Below are 16,375 nucleotides of genomic sequence, written 5' to 3'. Positions count from 1 at the left end.
AAATGTGGTATACGATGGTATTTACTGCAGCGTTTGTACGTACTAGTTAATTAATTTCAAGTACATCAAGTTTCGTATCGTTCGATAGCACTTTCACGCGACTACAAAATTTTAATACTACAAAATTGAAACGTCGAACCTGATAAAAAGAACGATTCGTTGGAGAACAAGATAACGTAGAAATACGTTTTCTAGCCGCTGTAAATATTCAAACTTTTAAGTTACGGAAACAACAGAGAAATTCGCATATGCGTGTACTTGTACCGCTTTTTCACTGAATCTATCGATCGTTTATAAAAATTGTCGGCGAAAGAGATTAAGAAGAGTGAAAATTTGTAGTTTTCGAGACTATGAATTAAAAAGTTCGAAGGAGAATGTGATACGAATATGAAAATCTTTAAATCGTGGCAACGATATAACGCGTATACTTGTACCTCTCTCTCTCTCCTTACATCCTTTAATCGTTTATAAAAGTGATCTATGAAAAAAGTTTGGACTCTACTACTATACTATACTACTTTCGATATTGTAAGAAGAAAAATAAATTTTTAATAAAGCACAAAAGATCGTATAGCGTCGGCGAGTCGTCAAAGACGCGTAATTATTATTCGTTAGGATATAAAATTTATCTCCCGCGATTTTCGCATCGCATCCACTCGAGATGATCGCGCGATCGCTTTAAATTGCTATTATTATTATTATTATCGTTAATTACGCCGTTCGTTATATCATGATAACATAACATACAATCACGTAAAGTGTTTGTTACATGAAAAATTCGAATAAAATTGGAATTGAGAGACACGCGTGGTACGATGATCAGTTCTTCGTCAGCTGGTAATTTGAGTATATTTTATGAATATTTCGTGTCTCGAGTCAGGATTTAGTCAGACAAATGTACGAATTTGTCTCTCTTAATTATTTACTTGTTAAATCTCAATTGTCAAATTCTATAATAATTGTTTACTTAGCGTGCAATACTTTTTTCGAATCGGTATGACAGCAATACGAAACGTTATACATTCCACTGAAACAAAATTCCTGACTCGATAAAAAATTCAAATAGCATTCGTTTTATTATTATTACTTTCTCGCGTAACATTTTTCTGGTATAACAAACATTTTACGAATAAAACTACGAACGAACGAGTTAGGTGAATCGATGCCATTCCCAAAACAAAATGTAGCAAAACTCGACGACCGGTATTCGGTACGGTTAATCACCGCCGTTTCTAAATCTTTTCCGACTCGTGATTCCAAGAAATTCGTGTTTCTTGCCTACCAGTGATTACGTTCGATGATTGCGTCGTTTTATTACTATCCTGTCTACTAATAATCTTGATATTTATAGCGGCGTAGAAACTTACGACCGATCTAATTACGCGTCGTACAAATATGTAGACAAGAAGAAAGTACGTGGAAAGAAATATTAAATAAAACATAGCATAATGACAGTAATGGCATTTATAAATATAAAAGTTTCATCGAGTAAAATTATCAACGTGATTTCTTATTTCTCTTCTTTTCTTCTCTTTTCTTTTTTAATTAAAACGTAAACCTGGATGACGAACGATTACACTCCACTACGTACACGATCGTATTGTGTCACGTTGTCCATTAGATACGTATGCGAATAGGAATGTTTCGATCGGCTACAATTGTTTCGCGATAATGATTCGAATTGCGTATAGCATAGTGGTACTTCGATTGATTTGCAATTCAAAGGTTTTCATTCGACTAGAGAGCATTGGTTAACATGGTCGTGGAATAACGTGCTTATCGATCGAGCAAAAAGCTAATTGCCTAGTTTTCTAAATTTGATCATCTTTCCCGAGAATTAACGTGAAATTTATCGGTTTGAAATTTCAAGCAGAAGTATTTGATAAAATTATTAATCAGTGCAATTTTTAATTATTCATCGATGTAACTCTTCGTACAATTCAATTCTAAATTCGAGATGATGAAATTATCGCAAACTAGAATTAGTTTAATTATAACTTAAACGGTACTGTGAAAAATATTCCTCATAAAGGAGAACAATATCGATTAGAAACGTACGAAGAAATTCACGTTTGTTCCAACGCGTTCTAACATGTTTGATCTGTATAAGATTATATAGATGGATTGTACGGATGGACGATACTTTGAACTACTCTTAAACAACATGAGCCTCCGTCAAAACGATACAAACAGATCGATAAAGACTGGCAATCCTTTTAATCAAGAATAAACTACACACCGAATAAATTAGTCGTTCAACCGTGAACTATCGAGAGAAAAACACAGTCAAGTAACGTTTAACTGCATTTTAAAGATTCAGAGGAAATATATTATCATCGAAATCGCGAGATATTATAATCGTATAACTTTACATAACGTTTCCAACTTTTTTACAATTGAAATGAAATTACACGTAAATTATATTCGCGATTATAACGTCGCTCATTCAAGCCAATTACTGTTATTAATAATACGTCTCGTTATCAATGGAAAAGTAGTACTACCTCGTTTTCCTCTCCATTTCTACTTAAAATTCATACTTCTCTATAAAATATTTTGATATTAAACAGCGTACATTTGAACTTGCATATTTTTACAAAAAGAAAACAGGATTCAAGATTTAGACGACCAGATTGTTTTATTACAAACTCTTTATAAATGAAATTTCTATTCTCCTGTTGATCGTCGCTCGCGATATTTTTCCAAAGCAAAAGTCTCGTCATCTCTGAATCTCTCAGTTACGTATATCTACGTGCAAGTTTCTACGCCGCTTCATCGAAAGAAAGAGAAAAGACGAAACTCTGGCGAACATTAAGAAAATAACAAAGATAAAATATCCGTTCTATATACGTATTTGAATTATTTGAAACCATGTTGTCGTCGATCGTTCCATTCGGAACGTTTAGTCGTTTAAGAGATGATTTCTAACTGTGTATTCTATTACAGACCTAGGGAGCCCATTCTTCCCTGGTGGTCCTGAATTGTGGCACCATCCACTGGCATACTCGACCGCTGGCGAATTACCCGGCACGCTGCAACACGCGACGCTGGTGCATCCGGCGTTACATCCTCAGGTCCCCGTACGTTCCTATCTTTGACTATCTGCAGACAAAGCTCTGGAGCCGCCGACGAGCGCCCCGATGCACGTTAGTGATACATGATCGTTATACTCGATTATTATACGATACATCTAGCAGGTAGACACGCACGCAGAGTGAACGCCGAGAACCAGCGTACCACGGCTCGACCTGGTTCGAACGACGGGGTAACGTGTTCGAATACGGTCCGTCTTCTTTGCGCGTCGTCCAGAACAACGTATTTTACCTATCGTAGATTAAATTCTGGAGTTTTGATTCGTATTTCGTGCTACAGGAAATATGTAACGCGCACAGAGTCGACTAAATGCGATTAACTAGATTTTAACGACTAATAGTTCTTTCACGGTATCGTTCTCCGTATAGAATTCAAACAACGCGTAATCGATTCGTCTCACTTTGTCTAACCACTAGCCAAATTAGACGTATCGTTCGTCGATACGTTCGAAAACAGGAAAAAAAAGACTTAAAAACCGACAATAATTAGCTACGTTGGTGTTTGAAAGAACGCGACGACATCTAAAACGTAACAGAGTATTCGAACACATTACTCAAAAAGTTACACAAACTCATCCAACGACTCAAACCGAAATTTTTCTATGTAGATATTGCACAAACCCCGAAAGAGGACCGTCTAAATGTCAAAGACGGAAACACGACGTCTTTTTCAGCCTAAATGAAAGACGAATACGGCGAAAGAATCGCTCGTGCCGCTTGTTACTCGATCGTAAGCGTGACGATATCGATTTTAAGACCTCTAGACTTTCCAAGTAAAGCTCGCAGAAGTTAATTACGGCCGCGGGTTAATTATCACGACCATTAAATCCCGTCGTAAATAAGAAGAAATTATTTCTTCCTTTCGTTCTTCGTCGTTTCTTTCTGCTTCCCGTTGTTTGTTTTCCGTGTATCGCGAAATTTTCAGGCAGGCACCGTGTCTGGCTGATTTCTCGACGGCAAGTAAGAACGATGCTGGTACAACCGGGTACGAATTGGGGAAACGGCCAGCACCTATTGATTTTTAATATCGCCTAGTTCTGTACCAGGTTCACGCGGGTACCTATCACGCACCATCGCGAAACCGTATCGAACAGCTTTTCTTCGTCGGCTACCGTGACAACGTGGAAAAATATCAGTCAAAAACATCAACAACAAGAACAACGACAACAACAACAGCAACAAATATATGGTTTTGACCGATAGAACGAAAAATTCGTCCGATCGAGAAATGTTTGTCCGTAGCGAAAAAAAAAAAAAACTAGGGAAAAAAGGATTTGAAAGTGGAGTGACTCTGGCTCTGGTCAAAATAAATTAAAGCTCGTTGAAAACGTTTTAAGCGGGCTACAATTTTTCGGTGGACCGTCGTGTATCGTGGCAATTTTTATTTCGACTTGCTTTTCTCTTTTGTTTTTTAAACAGAATCGAAAATAGGCCGATTCCGCGTGTCGAAATAAATCGAATGGTGAAAGCAGGTTTGATTAAAGAGAAAAAAGGTTTTTCGAACGAGATGCTTCGGGATACATTCGTTTTGATGTAACAGAAATCGCAAACGGTATACGGCGTTAGTCGCGAAAACGTATCGAACGTGACCACACGAGTGGAAATGGCAGAGATAATTTTGATTTGTTATTTCTTATGCCCCTTTTTCCTTTCTTTCTTCTTAGTTGTAGATCGAAGACCGAACAAAAAGACCGATCGATGGTTAACGATTGGTTGGTAAATAAGTGATTACCGATCAAGGAATTTGTAATACATTTAGTAATTTGGAATCGTATTTCAAAAACAATTGATAATTTAATCGTTTGAAAAATAAGGGCAATTTTTAGATCCAATATCGTTTACCTTTACGACGTCTAAATATTTTGTCGCTGGCAACTAAAACTAGAATGTCATTGTTTATTAACGACCTAAATAACTGGATATTGATTTTCTTGATAAAACTGCTCCTTTTTCTTTTGCTCTTCATTCGACGTTGCAAATGTGAAATGGAAGTTTTATGTTTGATATCGAACGTGGGTCAAGTCAGTGACGCGCCTACGCAACCACGGAACCTGATAATTGACAAATCTGCTATCATTTCGATCGACTAATTGCGAAATAATTGCGCGTGGAAGAAAGTTTTTCCATTAAAACATCCAACGGAAACATTGTATTTCCTATCGTTTCGCGATTATCAGTTCGATTATTTACTACGTAAACGATAGAGCGGATTTCAGTGAGATTTGCAACGTAATTAAAGAACTTCAAAGCGTAAAGGAAAGAAAGGGGATCGTATTAAAGAGACGGCGCTTGAAAACTGTTTAACTTTTCACTGAATTAACGAAGACGGACGGTTGACGTTCGGTTTTATAGGCGGTAACATTAAACGAATAAATATCGACGTTTATTTAATTCTACGATACGAGAAAGAAGCATCTCGGTTTCGAGCTGAAGCGGCCGTTTCAACCGCTTGTAAATACCACTATTTTCCTCGGTCGAAATAAAAATGTTCCACGGAATCCGCTTGACGTGATAATGAGGCGGAAGCTCGGCTAAATAGAGAATATTTCACTCGCGAACTTTTTGCATTCTGCTTTCAGAAGAGTTCCTATAGCGACTCGAGATTTTCCTAATTCCGTTTCTGTTCGTGACATCGTTGAAAAAAAAAAGCTGGAAATTTGCATTAAAAAGAAAAATTCCTTTCGAATCGAAATATTATTCGTTGTTATCTGGGAATAAAAAAAATATACTTTCCTCCTCGACGAGTGTCCATTGAAAGAACTTCTTTGTATTCGTTGTTATCGTCGGGAAAAAAAACGCTGGAAAATATTTATGTAAAAATTCCTTTCGAAGCGGAAACTATTCATCGCGGTTTATCGATACAAATACTCTCGTCTTCGATAAGTTTCTATTCAAAATCCTTCTTCCTTTGATTTATTTTACAATAATAACGTTCGCCGCGATGTTAAAACACGCTCGAAGATATTTGTATAATAATTTGATTCGAGGTGGAGGCTATTCATCGCGATTTACGAATAAAGATACTTTCATTTTTAATAAGTTTCATACCGTGGACACGATTATCATTATTTATGAATAAAAGTACTTTTTGCTCGGGATTTCACTTTTTGGTTCGCAATATGTTTCGGCGTAAAGAAAATCGAGGCAGGTCGAGCAGTCGATTTTGCAACGTTCGACAAAAGAAAACGCAGCAACGGTGCAGCAATACAGGATTTCCGAAACAAGTAGCGCAATACATAATTGCACGGGCATTATGGTAACAACGATATGTTACGACGTGAAATTGCGAATTGATTGCGCGACACGGTACGCTCTAGCAAGAATTTCTGCGGCACGTCTTGCTCCAATTGATATATCTCAAACATTTTTTGCGTAATACGCATTGTAGTCGTGCACTAAAATTCAAGAATAACTGCCTGAAGAATTTGCATTAGTCGAATTATCCTAATAAACGGTCAAATTATTTTAATGATTCTATCCTATCCTAACAAAGAGTTCAACCGTTCCAATAATTATGTTCATCGCAAGTATCTCTGCGATCTTTAATCTGCCGTAAATGGGTAAAGATCCACCATCGTCTCTGCCTCGAATAAGAAAATAACCAGATAGTTTTGGATAGTATCTTTTATAAGAGATAACTCTTCGGAAAATAATTGGACTTGAAATTACAAAGTGGTTATGGACTCGCGGGTTTCCGAATAAAAAGTAATCCGGTTGACCGCCGAGATTATTTCTCGGTTATTCGATCGTTAATCGCTTCTTGTAACGTTGCTGCAAATTATGCTGCATTCGTATTTAACACGGTTCTTGCGTTAATTAATCCACGCTCGGTAACTCGGTCATGGACTTTAGTTTCAGTGGTACAGGCCTACGTTGTTTTGTCGATTACATCTAAATTGTACGTAAATCACCAAGTATTAGGCGATATTAATGTCATCCGTTGTTTATACACAAGTACACTGTGTTAACGCGTCAGAGATTTTTCTTAAAAAAAAAAAAATATTCTAAGAAAAATAAGAGAGCAATTTAAAGAAGAAAGAAAGTAGAAATAGACTCGGTTCGTTTTTGTGGACGTTTAGACAAGTCGACGGAGTAGACGTGGTTAAATAAGGCATGAAACGTAAAACGAAGCTCGTGAACGCCTCTGTTACTTTTGGGAATATGAAAGCGCGAAACTCGAATAATCGACTATGTACTTTGACATTTTTTTTTGAAATCAAGTTACACGGTTATTCTTGCGTTCTTAAGATCGTTAACTGCGATTAACCTTTTCTAATTGATTTAGACGTGACCTAAATATGGTTCGAACATAACTGAGATCTGAACGAAGAATGCGAAACGTATAATACCACGATCGATACAACGTCACTGTAAATTTCGCTACTTTAAAATCAAAATTGAAAATACAAGTCATTTTGTATGGAGATTCTCTTATCCCTTTGTACGGAATAAACAGTTGCTTTCAATTTCCTAGGAAATTTTTCTGTATTTCCAAACGTGCCAAATAACGTCTTTAATCTCGAATCTCTAACCAATTTTCGTATCTTTCAACTAAATATGTAATTAGTTTCACGATACCGTTTCACAATTACCGATAATGTCATAATTCACTCTATCGACGAAAGAAGTTTGCACGCAATTCTTCTTCTCTATTCTTGCGAGAAATTTGTCTCAACCGTTGCAAACGTCGTAACGGGTACTTTGTGCTTTTTACATATTTCTGGACATCAAAAACTGGCGTATTTTGTCCTACATCCTTAAATCCACACAAAAATGTATAAACATTCGTAATCTAACGATAAATAAGTATAGGTACAGTAGAATTGCATTTATTGGAACGAATTTTTAATTAATACCTGATTAACTAAACCGTCCTCGATTGCAATCGTCGATCCGAACGCGAGTTTCAGTTGCTCGAACGAAAAATGCTCGGTTGCGTGAAAAATTAATGAACTGCCATTGTATAAACTGCTTATCCCCCAAGAAAGTTCAGGTAAATGGAATTCTACCGTGCAGGAATCTAATATTCAATAAATATAAATAGGAACCTACCTACTACCGTAAAACCGAGTCTATTTCTCAGCAATAACGCCAAAATGGAGATTGTTACATACAGAGTGTGTCTAATCTAACTCTTAATCATTCTCCTATTTCTGATGATACAAGAGAGTGAAATATAAACTTTGAAATTCGACAAAACGACACAGGGAATTATCTAAAGTATTTTGCATCGGATAACGTTCGACAACGTTAAGTTTTAAAGTAAATGTATCGGTAACGGATAGTGCGAAAAACGCGAGCTTCTAGTGTTTTGAAAACGTCTGAATGTAAGATACAAGAATATGTAATAAAAAACGGAGGTCCATTTCAAAATTCTAATGTCACCTTTACAGAACATTTTAAGATCATATCGAATAGATAAAAACTGAAACATACTTAGTATCATCGCAAATAGGAGAATAATTAAACCATTAAAGACCGAACATTAGTTCATCGTAATTTATAGATACTTTAGCTTCCTGCGATTTCATAAAATTTTTTAGTCTAGATGGAAACGATGTAAAAAATATTGGTCGAATTCTCAGATGCGGGATATTAAAAAATATACAAAAGTTCGACGATGCAAATTAATTGAAAAAAGGATCGATGAAATGTAGCGTAGATGCAACGTTGGTCATTGGTCTGTATATGTAGATCGAGGTACCTGTACGTAAAGATATATATATAGAGGAAGAACCTAATAGTAAATAAATATAAGAATCTAATAAATATAAGGGACGAAACGATAAAATTATAAAGTACAGATAACAAAGATACGAGTAAATATAACGTGCACGAAAACGTTCATATTCTCGAGTAACAGAGTCGTTCACCGAGCCAGAGCTACACACGAATGCCCAACATCGAATCGAATCGAGTCGAAGATCGCGAATAACGCTGAAAAATTTGTGTTTTTCTTTTTGCAGGCGCCCATGTCTCTGCCGCATCCTACGACGCTGACGTCGATACACGCGTCGCTGCCCCATTTCCTACCTTCGCCGGCACTGGCATCGCCGGTAGGTTCACCCTCGTCCCAGCCGAACATAGCAGTGAGCAACGCGCCCTGTTCCACCTTGTTCGTGGCGAACCTCGGCCAGTTCGTGTCCGAGCACGAGCTCAAGGACATCTTCAGCAGGTTAGAAATACGCACCATCGTTCGCAACCCCTTTATTTCGATCTTTACAGCTATCGAACCGAACAAAAATTGTCCGTTCGACTCTTTTTATTATGCGTCAAGCGTCGCGTACTGTGCATACACGCGTACCTCTGTCTCCGTATATTTCCAGCGTACGATCCTTATTTTCTCGAGGCTTTAGAAAGTTTCGTGAAACTCAAACGCGAGACAGACGACTCGCGGTCGCTGTTTATAAGAATAGCAAACAGACTCGAAGGACTCCAAATTGTGGGCGGGTTATGTGTTATACGGATATCGACAAGTTTGGACATGAGATGGATAGTGTCCGAATTGTAAAACCAAACTATCGATGCTCTAGGGTTATCGATCGAGAGAGTCAAAAGATTGAAATTTATATAAATAGATAGAAATGTATCGATAGGTAGGTTTGCAGATAGTTAGATTGAAATTTATTGATTGAGATAGCAGATGAAATATATAATTGGTTAGAAGATTGGGAATAAGTAAATAATTGATTTGGGTTGTAAATGAAATTGTAGGGTGTGCAGATTTAGAATAAATGATTATAAGCAAATTCATCGAGTGAAATTATAGATAAAATAATTGGTCGAATGATTGGAAATAAATAATTCATTTGAATTATAAATGAAATTGTGTGTTATGTAGATTTAGAAAAGTATGAGATTTCAATTGTCCATATTAGCTTGCTACAGAAAAAATTTGTTACGAGAGTTCTAATAGTTTCGAGTTTCTCGACTTGTCTAGAACAATTACACCTAAATGATCGATACTCTAAGCAAATAAAATAATCTCTAAAAAGAAGGGGAAGTATCAAATCACCGAAATATTTCATATTTACAATCGGTGCTCAACATATAATTTCTTACTATACAGATATACCTGATTTTCAAACTACATTATCTTTCCTATATCTTTCCTATGTCCATAAACATTTATCAGAGTAGATTGCAAATTATTCTACCTGACGTGGTATTTAATATTAAACATTTTTTACACGATATTGTAATTTTTAATATTTTTAGCGTAGAGATATTATTACCAACTTTGTGGTCAATAATAATTCTATACAAATTCTATACAAGTTAGAAAAATAAAAAAACTCCTACGCTGATACAATTCTACGGTAAATCTACAAATTTTACGAATTTAGCATGCTGGCAAGGTAACGGCGATCTTCGATCGCGTACGATTTCACGAGAAAAGGTCAGACGCGTCTAAAATTTGAGTTTATACGAATGTTCTTCCGAATTTAATCAGGTAGAAGAAACTTGTACCGGTAACGAAAACGAGAACGGAAAAAGTCCAACAATGGCTGGTGGAAGTTGCGTAGATTAAAATAACGACTTCTCGAACAAATTCCTCCTTCAAAAACGAAATCAGAGACGCGGTCCGCTAAAATTGACTCTACGCCACGTGCGCTAATTGACACGCGAGACTTTTATCGCGACACGCGTTACACCTCGTAAATTACGTTTCAAGAACGCGTGGTTGGGGCAGACAGAATTAAATATTCAATTTCACAACTTCGAATATAATAATTCTCACGCCAGACCATCCGCGGATGTAGAAAATTTTATAACTCGAATTTGGATAATCATTTCGTAGAAAAAGATGAATTAAAATTGTACGAAACGTTTGTAGAAAGTGTAATTATATTTTATAAGAAACCTCGATTAGAAAACATTGATTTCGTCTTTAAAACTGGATGTGGTTGACCGCTTTGATTTTAGATTCGAGAAATTTTTAATCGTAGATTTAATAACGTATGTAAATAAGAATCTCATTTTTATTATTTCGAGCTTAGATATTGTATTAAATATAATCATGTACTACATGCGCGACGATATAACGTTTATAAAATACAAAATAAATCCAAGTTCAAGGATCAAAGAAAGATTAAGGCGATAGAAACGATAAAAAAAATATCATATTCATTCGTACTTGGAAAAATTATTATTCTAGCTATTATTCGAAAATTATTTGCAATATAAAAATCACGTATCTCGAATGTTAAAAAAAAAAATAAATAAAATATTTAACACCCGTAGGAATATATCCAGCTTCGATCCAGCGTTATCCAGTGGTCTCTCTATCGTGCATAATCTCGAAAGCGTGCGACGAGATTTATTAGACCGAGTCAAATCAGTCAAACAAGCACGCCACGCTTCGTTGATTTTCAAAGTCTTTCTGTTCAAAATAGAAGCTCCATAAACGACACGCTCATCCTACAATTTTAATTCATATCTTTGCTTTCAAACTCGCGCGAAGATTGATTTTTTCAAATTTACTAAAATTTTCAATTATTATCTTGAATATTCGTCGTAATATCACAAAAAGAAACTTTGAGGTTGAACGGAAAAAATTGATGCTAATCGTGAAGTGTATTTCGATGTTCGACTTGTAGTTTTCTGTGTACAGATCCATGTACGGATACGAGAGCAAATAGTCTTGAAGTATGTTATCTCCGGCGGACATTACGCTTCGCGGTCGCGTAGCAAATTATTTTTGCCTGCCCCGTCATGCGGAACCTTCCCACGACACCGAGTACACGCGTTCGACCGCGTGTTAGATCGCGACTGCTTGCATCCGGCAAATTCTTTCGATATTTCTCCACTAAACGATCAACGTCGTTTAGAATTATCGATAATTCATTAGTCGCCACAATTTCTATTTAGGGATCACGGAAAGAAATTTATAGAAATTTCGTAGTACGATCGTAGTAAAAGGACGCGTCGACGAATATTTCGAATGGACATCGAACGACGCATCTGGCGCATCATCGGCTTCAATTGGGTTAACGGGAAACAAACTAATACCAAGTTTCTCTGCGAGAAACAATCGGATTAACGAAAATCTTCCCAAACGGAGAAGCGTAAACATCGTCCGAGCGTATGCAAACGCGTTTAATCAACTCGCGCAGCTATTTGCGAATTCATACGCGCGAACCGGAGATTCGCGGATATAACGAGATTCTGCGTGTTAATTATGCAAAACGCGGAGGCAGAACTCTTCTTATCTTTCTCGCTCTTTTCCTTCGACGTAGCGCGTTTGACCTCGATAAACCGCTCGATTTCGCTCGTCTCCGCCCGCGTTCTTTAACGATCGACGACTCGTTTCGGGGAGAAGGAAAGGCCAAAGGACGGAAAACGGGAGAATCGATGTCGATTTAACCTCGGAAGAAGAAAGCATCGAAAAAGAAAAGCGAAAAGAAAACTGGCGCGCGGTTCGACTCGCGGTTTCTATGCTTGTCGGCTATTTCGGCGCCGATGCGAAAGAGGAAATCGATACGGAACACGTTGCGTCAGATACGGACGACTGACGTCATATCCAGTTCATTCATCGCGATACAAGAACCGTTGGCCCGCAGTTTCGCTTACACCGTGAATGGCGAGCTGGTTTCTGGTACAGGGGGATGACTCGACCCCGTTTAGCCTTTAGCGATTTTAATTTCGAACCGGACGTCTCGTACGTCGATCGACTTCTATTTTCTTCCTTTTCGAGTTTCGATATTTTCATTGCGTATTACTCTCTTTGTCAGTCGTACGAATAAGTTCTCGCGACCTTTCGCGAAAATATATTTAATACGATAAGAACGCTTTAGTGACTTTAACGCTTTAATGACTTTAAATACGACTGTCGTCGATAGACGAGAAAACGAAAATTTCGTGAAACACGTCTATCGTTGGCGAGCGACGTCGCGTATCGATAATTGCATTGAATTTGCCATTTTTTGCGTTTGGAGGGAACGATTTATAAAAACGTACTCGTACTTGAAGGATTAATCGAAGCGTGTTCCATTGAAATCTATCACTTTTTGCCATCTCTCGGATAACGTATGAATACCGCGGTAAAAAGGTCGTTTTATCCTTTCAACGAATACGATGATAAAGACATCGACCCATTTTCCTGACCGCGGGAACTTATTTACTGGTTTTTCATTCATATTTTATTTAATTCGTTTCTAATTTGTTTCTTAATATAGATGTTATTCATATAAGTATTTATGTTTAATTATGGTATGTAATTCTCGTTCCTAATTATTACCAATTTCTCGTTACTAATTTCTTTTTAAAAGAAAGGCTTGCTTTCATTAGGATGGTAATTACAATATAAGCCTTCTTTTATGGCAACCTCTCGAGGATTATAAGTTGGGGAACTCTGTCACACACAACGGAAGGAAACTGCGTTTCAGGTGTATCCATAATTTGTTATATAAACTGACTTAGATTTTTTAAAGATTTTGGTATTAAGGTGTAATTTTTTGTGCACATTTGATCGTTATATGATTTAATTAATTAATCTAGTTTAATCGTTAGATTCTTTCTTTCGATGCCTTGATACACAGTGACTACAAAAAGCATTTTCACGCCATTATTTATCGTAGTATTTGCACACTAATCGATTAAATCCAAGAACATAAAGTTTCGTATCACTTAGCGATGATTCGTACAAAACTAAAATGTAGAAGCTAATAAAAATCGCTTGGTTAGAAAATAGAGATATGCGCAAACATTTTTTGCAGTCACTCTATATGACAAATTTGTTTTAGTTCAGCGACCCCCAAAAATTTGATCGATCTTCTCCAAATTGATTCGATTCAGCTCGAATGAATAAATAATACAAATACGAAGTTTCTATAGAAATACCGCGCTTACTAATCCCCCTTAAATGAAACAGAGATTTATCGTATCTGCAGATCCATAGAGAATCGCAAGATGGTAAATCAAAGATCAAACATTAATTGTCGTCATAGACAAAATTGTGGAATTTTTACAAGAACATCCAGGCCATAGTGCGGTGAACTGGAAATGACAAATCTACCATACTCCGCTCTGGAAACAATTACGCGACTAGAAATTTAAGAGAGCGATATAGGTCAGCGCCGAATCAGCCGTATTTCCTCTCTCTCTCTCTCTCTCTCTCACTCTCTCTCTCTCTCTCTCTCTCTCTCTCATTCTCACTCTATCTCTCCGTACGATACACGCGTTTTAACGCGTCTTTAACCCTCTGAAGGGGTTCTTTTATGAGAGGGAAAAGATTTGTTTATGGATAATTTGGTGCTGGCACAATGTGTCAATAAAATACCACGGTATAACACAGTAAGCGAGTGAAGTGAAATTTTAAACGAAGTAGACACGTGGTTATGTAACTTTTAAGTTACATTGATATTACAGGGGATTAACATTCACGGTTGAACGTTTTAACCGGCTTTCCATTTCGTCTGTACATATATGTATATTAACGCTAGAACTACCATCGACTAGCGTATCAAACTCGTACCGAGAAAATCAAAGGAAAAAAGGTAGTCTTCGTCCACAGAAAAATCACGGGAAAGCAATTACAGGTAACAAAATTACAGAATAAAATCGCGGAAAATCCTTAAAAATTTCTGCGACAGAAAATTCTTTAAAATTCTGTCAGAGCGTTTCTTTCAAATTGTATTAGAGAATTCTATAAAATTTAAATTTATCTCAAAATTCGATATCTCTATTAATCACTACGGTTCACTTATTTCGACTGTTGGTAGTTTTAGCGTTTAAATACGATTGCAAACGTATCTAAAAGAGAGCTTCTTGAAACCGGATTAACAGCACTGCCTCCAAGAAACGTACATCACTGACATTCGCTGATTCATTTTTTGCCACCAGTCGTAGCTCGTAGCCGTAAGACGCACCTGTACTAGTACCCGTAACCACGTATCGAGATATTTAGTGGCATTGATCGACACACTCTAATATACGCATACACGTATACGCAGCCAACGCACACGGTGATCGTATCACAAAACAGCGAACGAGCATCGCGAGCACGAAAAGACAATGAGACTTTGACTCCTGCTCCATACACGCGTTATTTAATATTTGGATATTTGTATCGTTTCAATAATATCGTGTGTATTAATCGTTTTATAGAAATTTCGTATAAGTTGTTCATTTTTTTCTACTTTATCTGTTTAAAGCAACATAAAGTTTCTATTGTTTCAGGTTTTATACATTATTTGAAATTTGAAATTTAAAAGGACGATAATTTGTACGTGTGTAATTAAATATACGCGTACGATAAATTCAATACAGGCGTATTGAATTCATGAAACTTTTGCACGAATGAGATACACATAAATAGATATGTTAATAAATGTACGTTTGAATAAATATGAATCAGAGATGCTTAATTTCCATAAAATAATTACTCGTATATCAAGAACGTAGGTTTTTAATTTTCCAATACATACACATAACTTTGATACCTATAGGTTTACAGTGTCGAATCGAAACCACGTTTACTATTCGGTACAAATACGAACTTTTTAACGCGAATATATAATATTTGCTCAAAAATGCTAACACTTCGATCAGAATATATTTATCGCATATCCTAACGCGCGTTTCGATATTGGATTGGCAACTAAGTGATTGAACTTAAGGATTTTGTCATTACCATCTAATGACAAAATTCGCAATTCGCAATCGAATTCGCAATCGTTATTCGATCAATATTTGCAAATAGCAAATATCCTTAATAGAAATATCGCATGTATGGTGCCAATGTTAAAACGATCTTCAATCGCGAGACGATTCGCCGGTTTCTTTCCATCGGAGGTGAAAAAAGAAAGCAACGAAAGTATCTATCGACAAGTCCACCATAATGGACGCGTGCCGTAATTGGAAGAATCGAATTTTACCGTGGTTATCACGGTGCCTGGTGGAATCGCGGTAAATCAAGCGTAATCGATATCGATACTTCCGTTAATGGCGTCGTAACCAGCCGATCGGTCCGGCTGGGATATAAATTCCTCGGTAATCGGTCTTCATACACGCCAAACGGATCTAAATCTTACCAAGAACGATGTAGTATGACGAATCGATGAGCCTGTTCCGCTAACGTTCAAACTGAATTTCGTCGATTAGAAGAAAGCCTTTTACACTTTGTCTTTGATCGTTCTTAATAAAGGTATCGTTAAATGTTCCCGCGTTGCATCAAACGGTAGCCTGATAACGAACATACGCGAATTACATCCGAAATTTTGTTTTTATCTTCAAAATGAAACGACAAATTGTAAAATATCATCTACCTGTTCAATCGTTCT

At 36.8% G+C, this 16,375-nt stretch overlaps 1 protein-coding gene across 6 annotated transcripts in view; it reads left to right on the top strand.

The window, feature by feature from the left end:
• Positions 1 to 16,375, top strand: part of LOC126916743 (protein couch potato-like) — a 179,344-nt gene that overhangs the window by 152,914 nt on the left and 10,055 nt on the right. For all 6 annotated transcript variants that reach the window (XM_050722870.1, XM_050722862.1, XM_050722846.1 and 3 more), the window contains 2 exons: positions 2,947 to 3,080; positions 9,059 to 9,267. In XM_050722870.1, the coding sequence (XP_050578827.1) occupies positions 2,947 to 3,080; positions 9,059 to 9,267 (343 nt within the window). The remainder of the gene's footprint in view (positions 1 to 2,946; positions 3,081 to 9,058; positions 9,268 to 16,375) is intronic.

The sequence above is a fragment of the Bombus affinis genome, chromosome 1 (assembly GCF_024516045.1).
Source record: "Bombus affinis isolate iyBomAffi1 chromosome 1, iyBomAffi1.2, whole genome shotgun sequence".
NCBI lineage: Eukaryota > Metazoa > Arthropoda > Insecta > Hymenoptera > Apidae > Bombus > Bombus affinis.
This window is presented reverse-complemented; position numbering and strand designations above follow the sequence as displayed.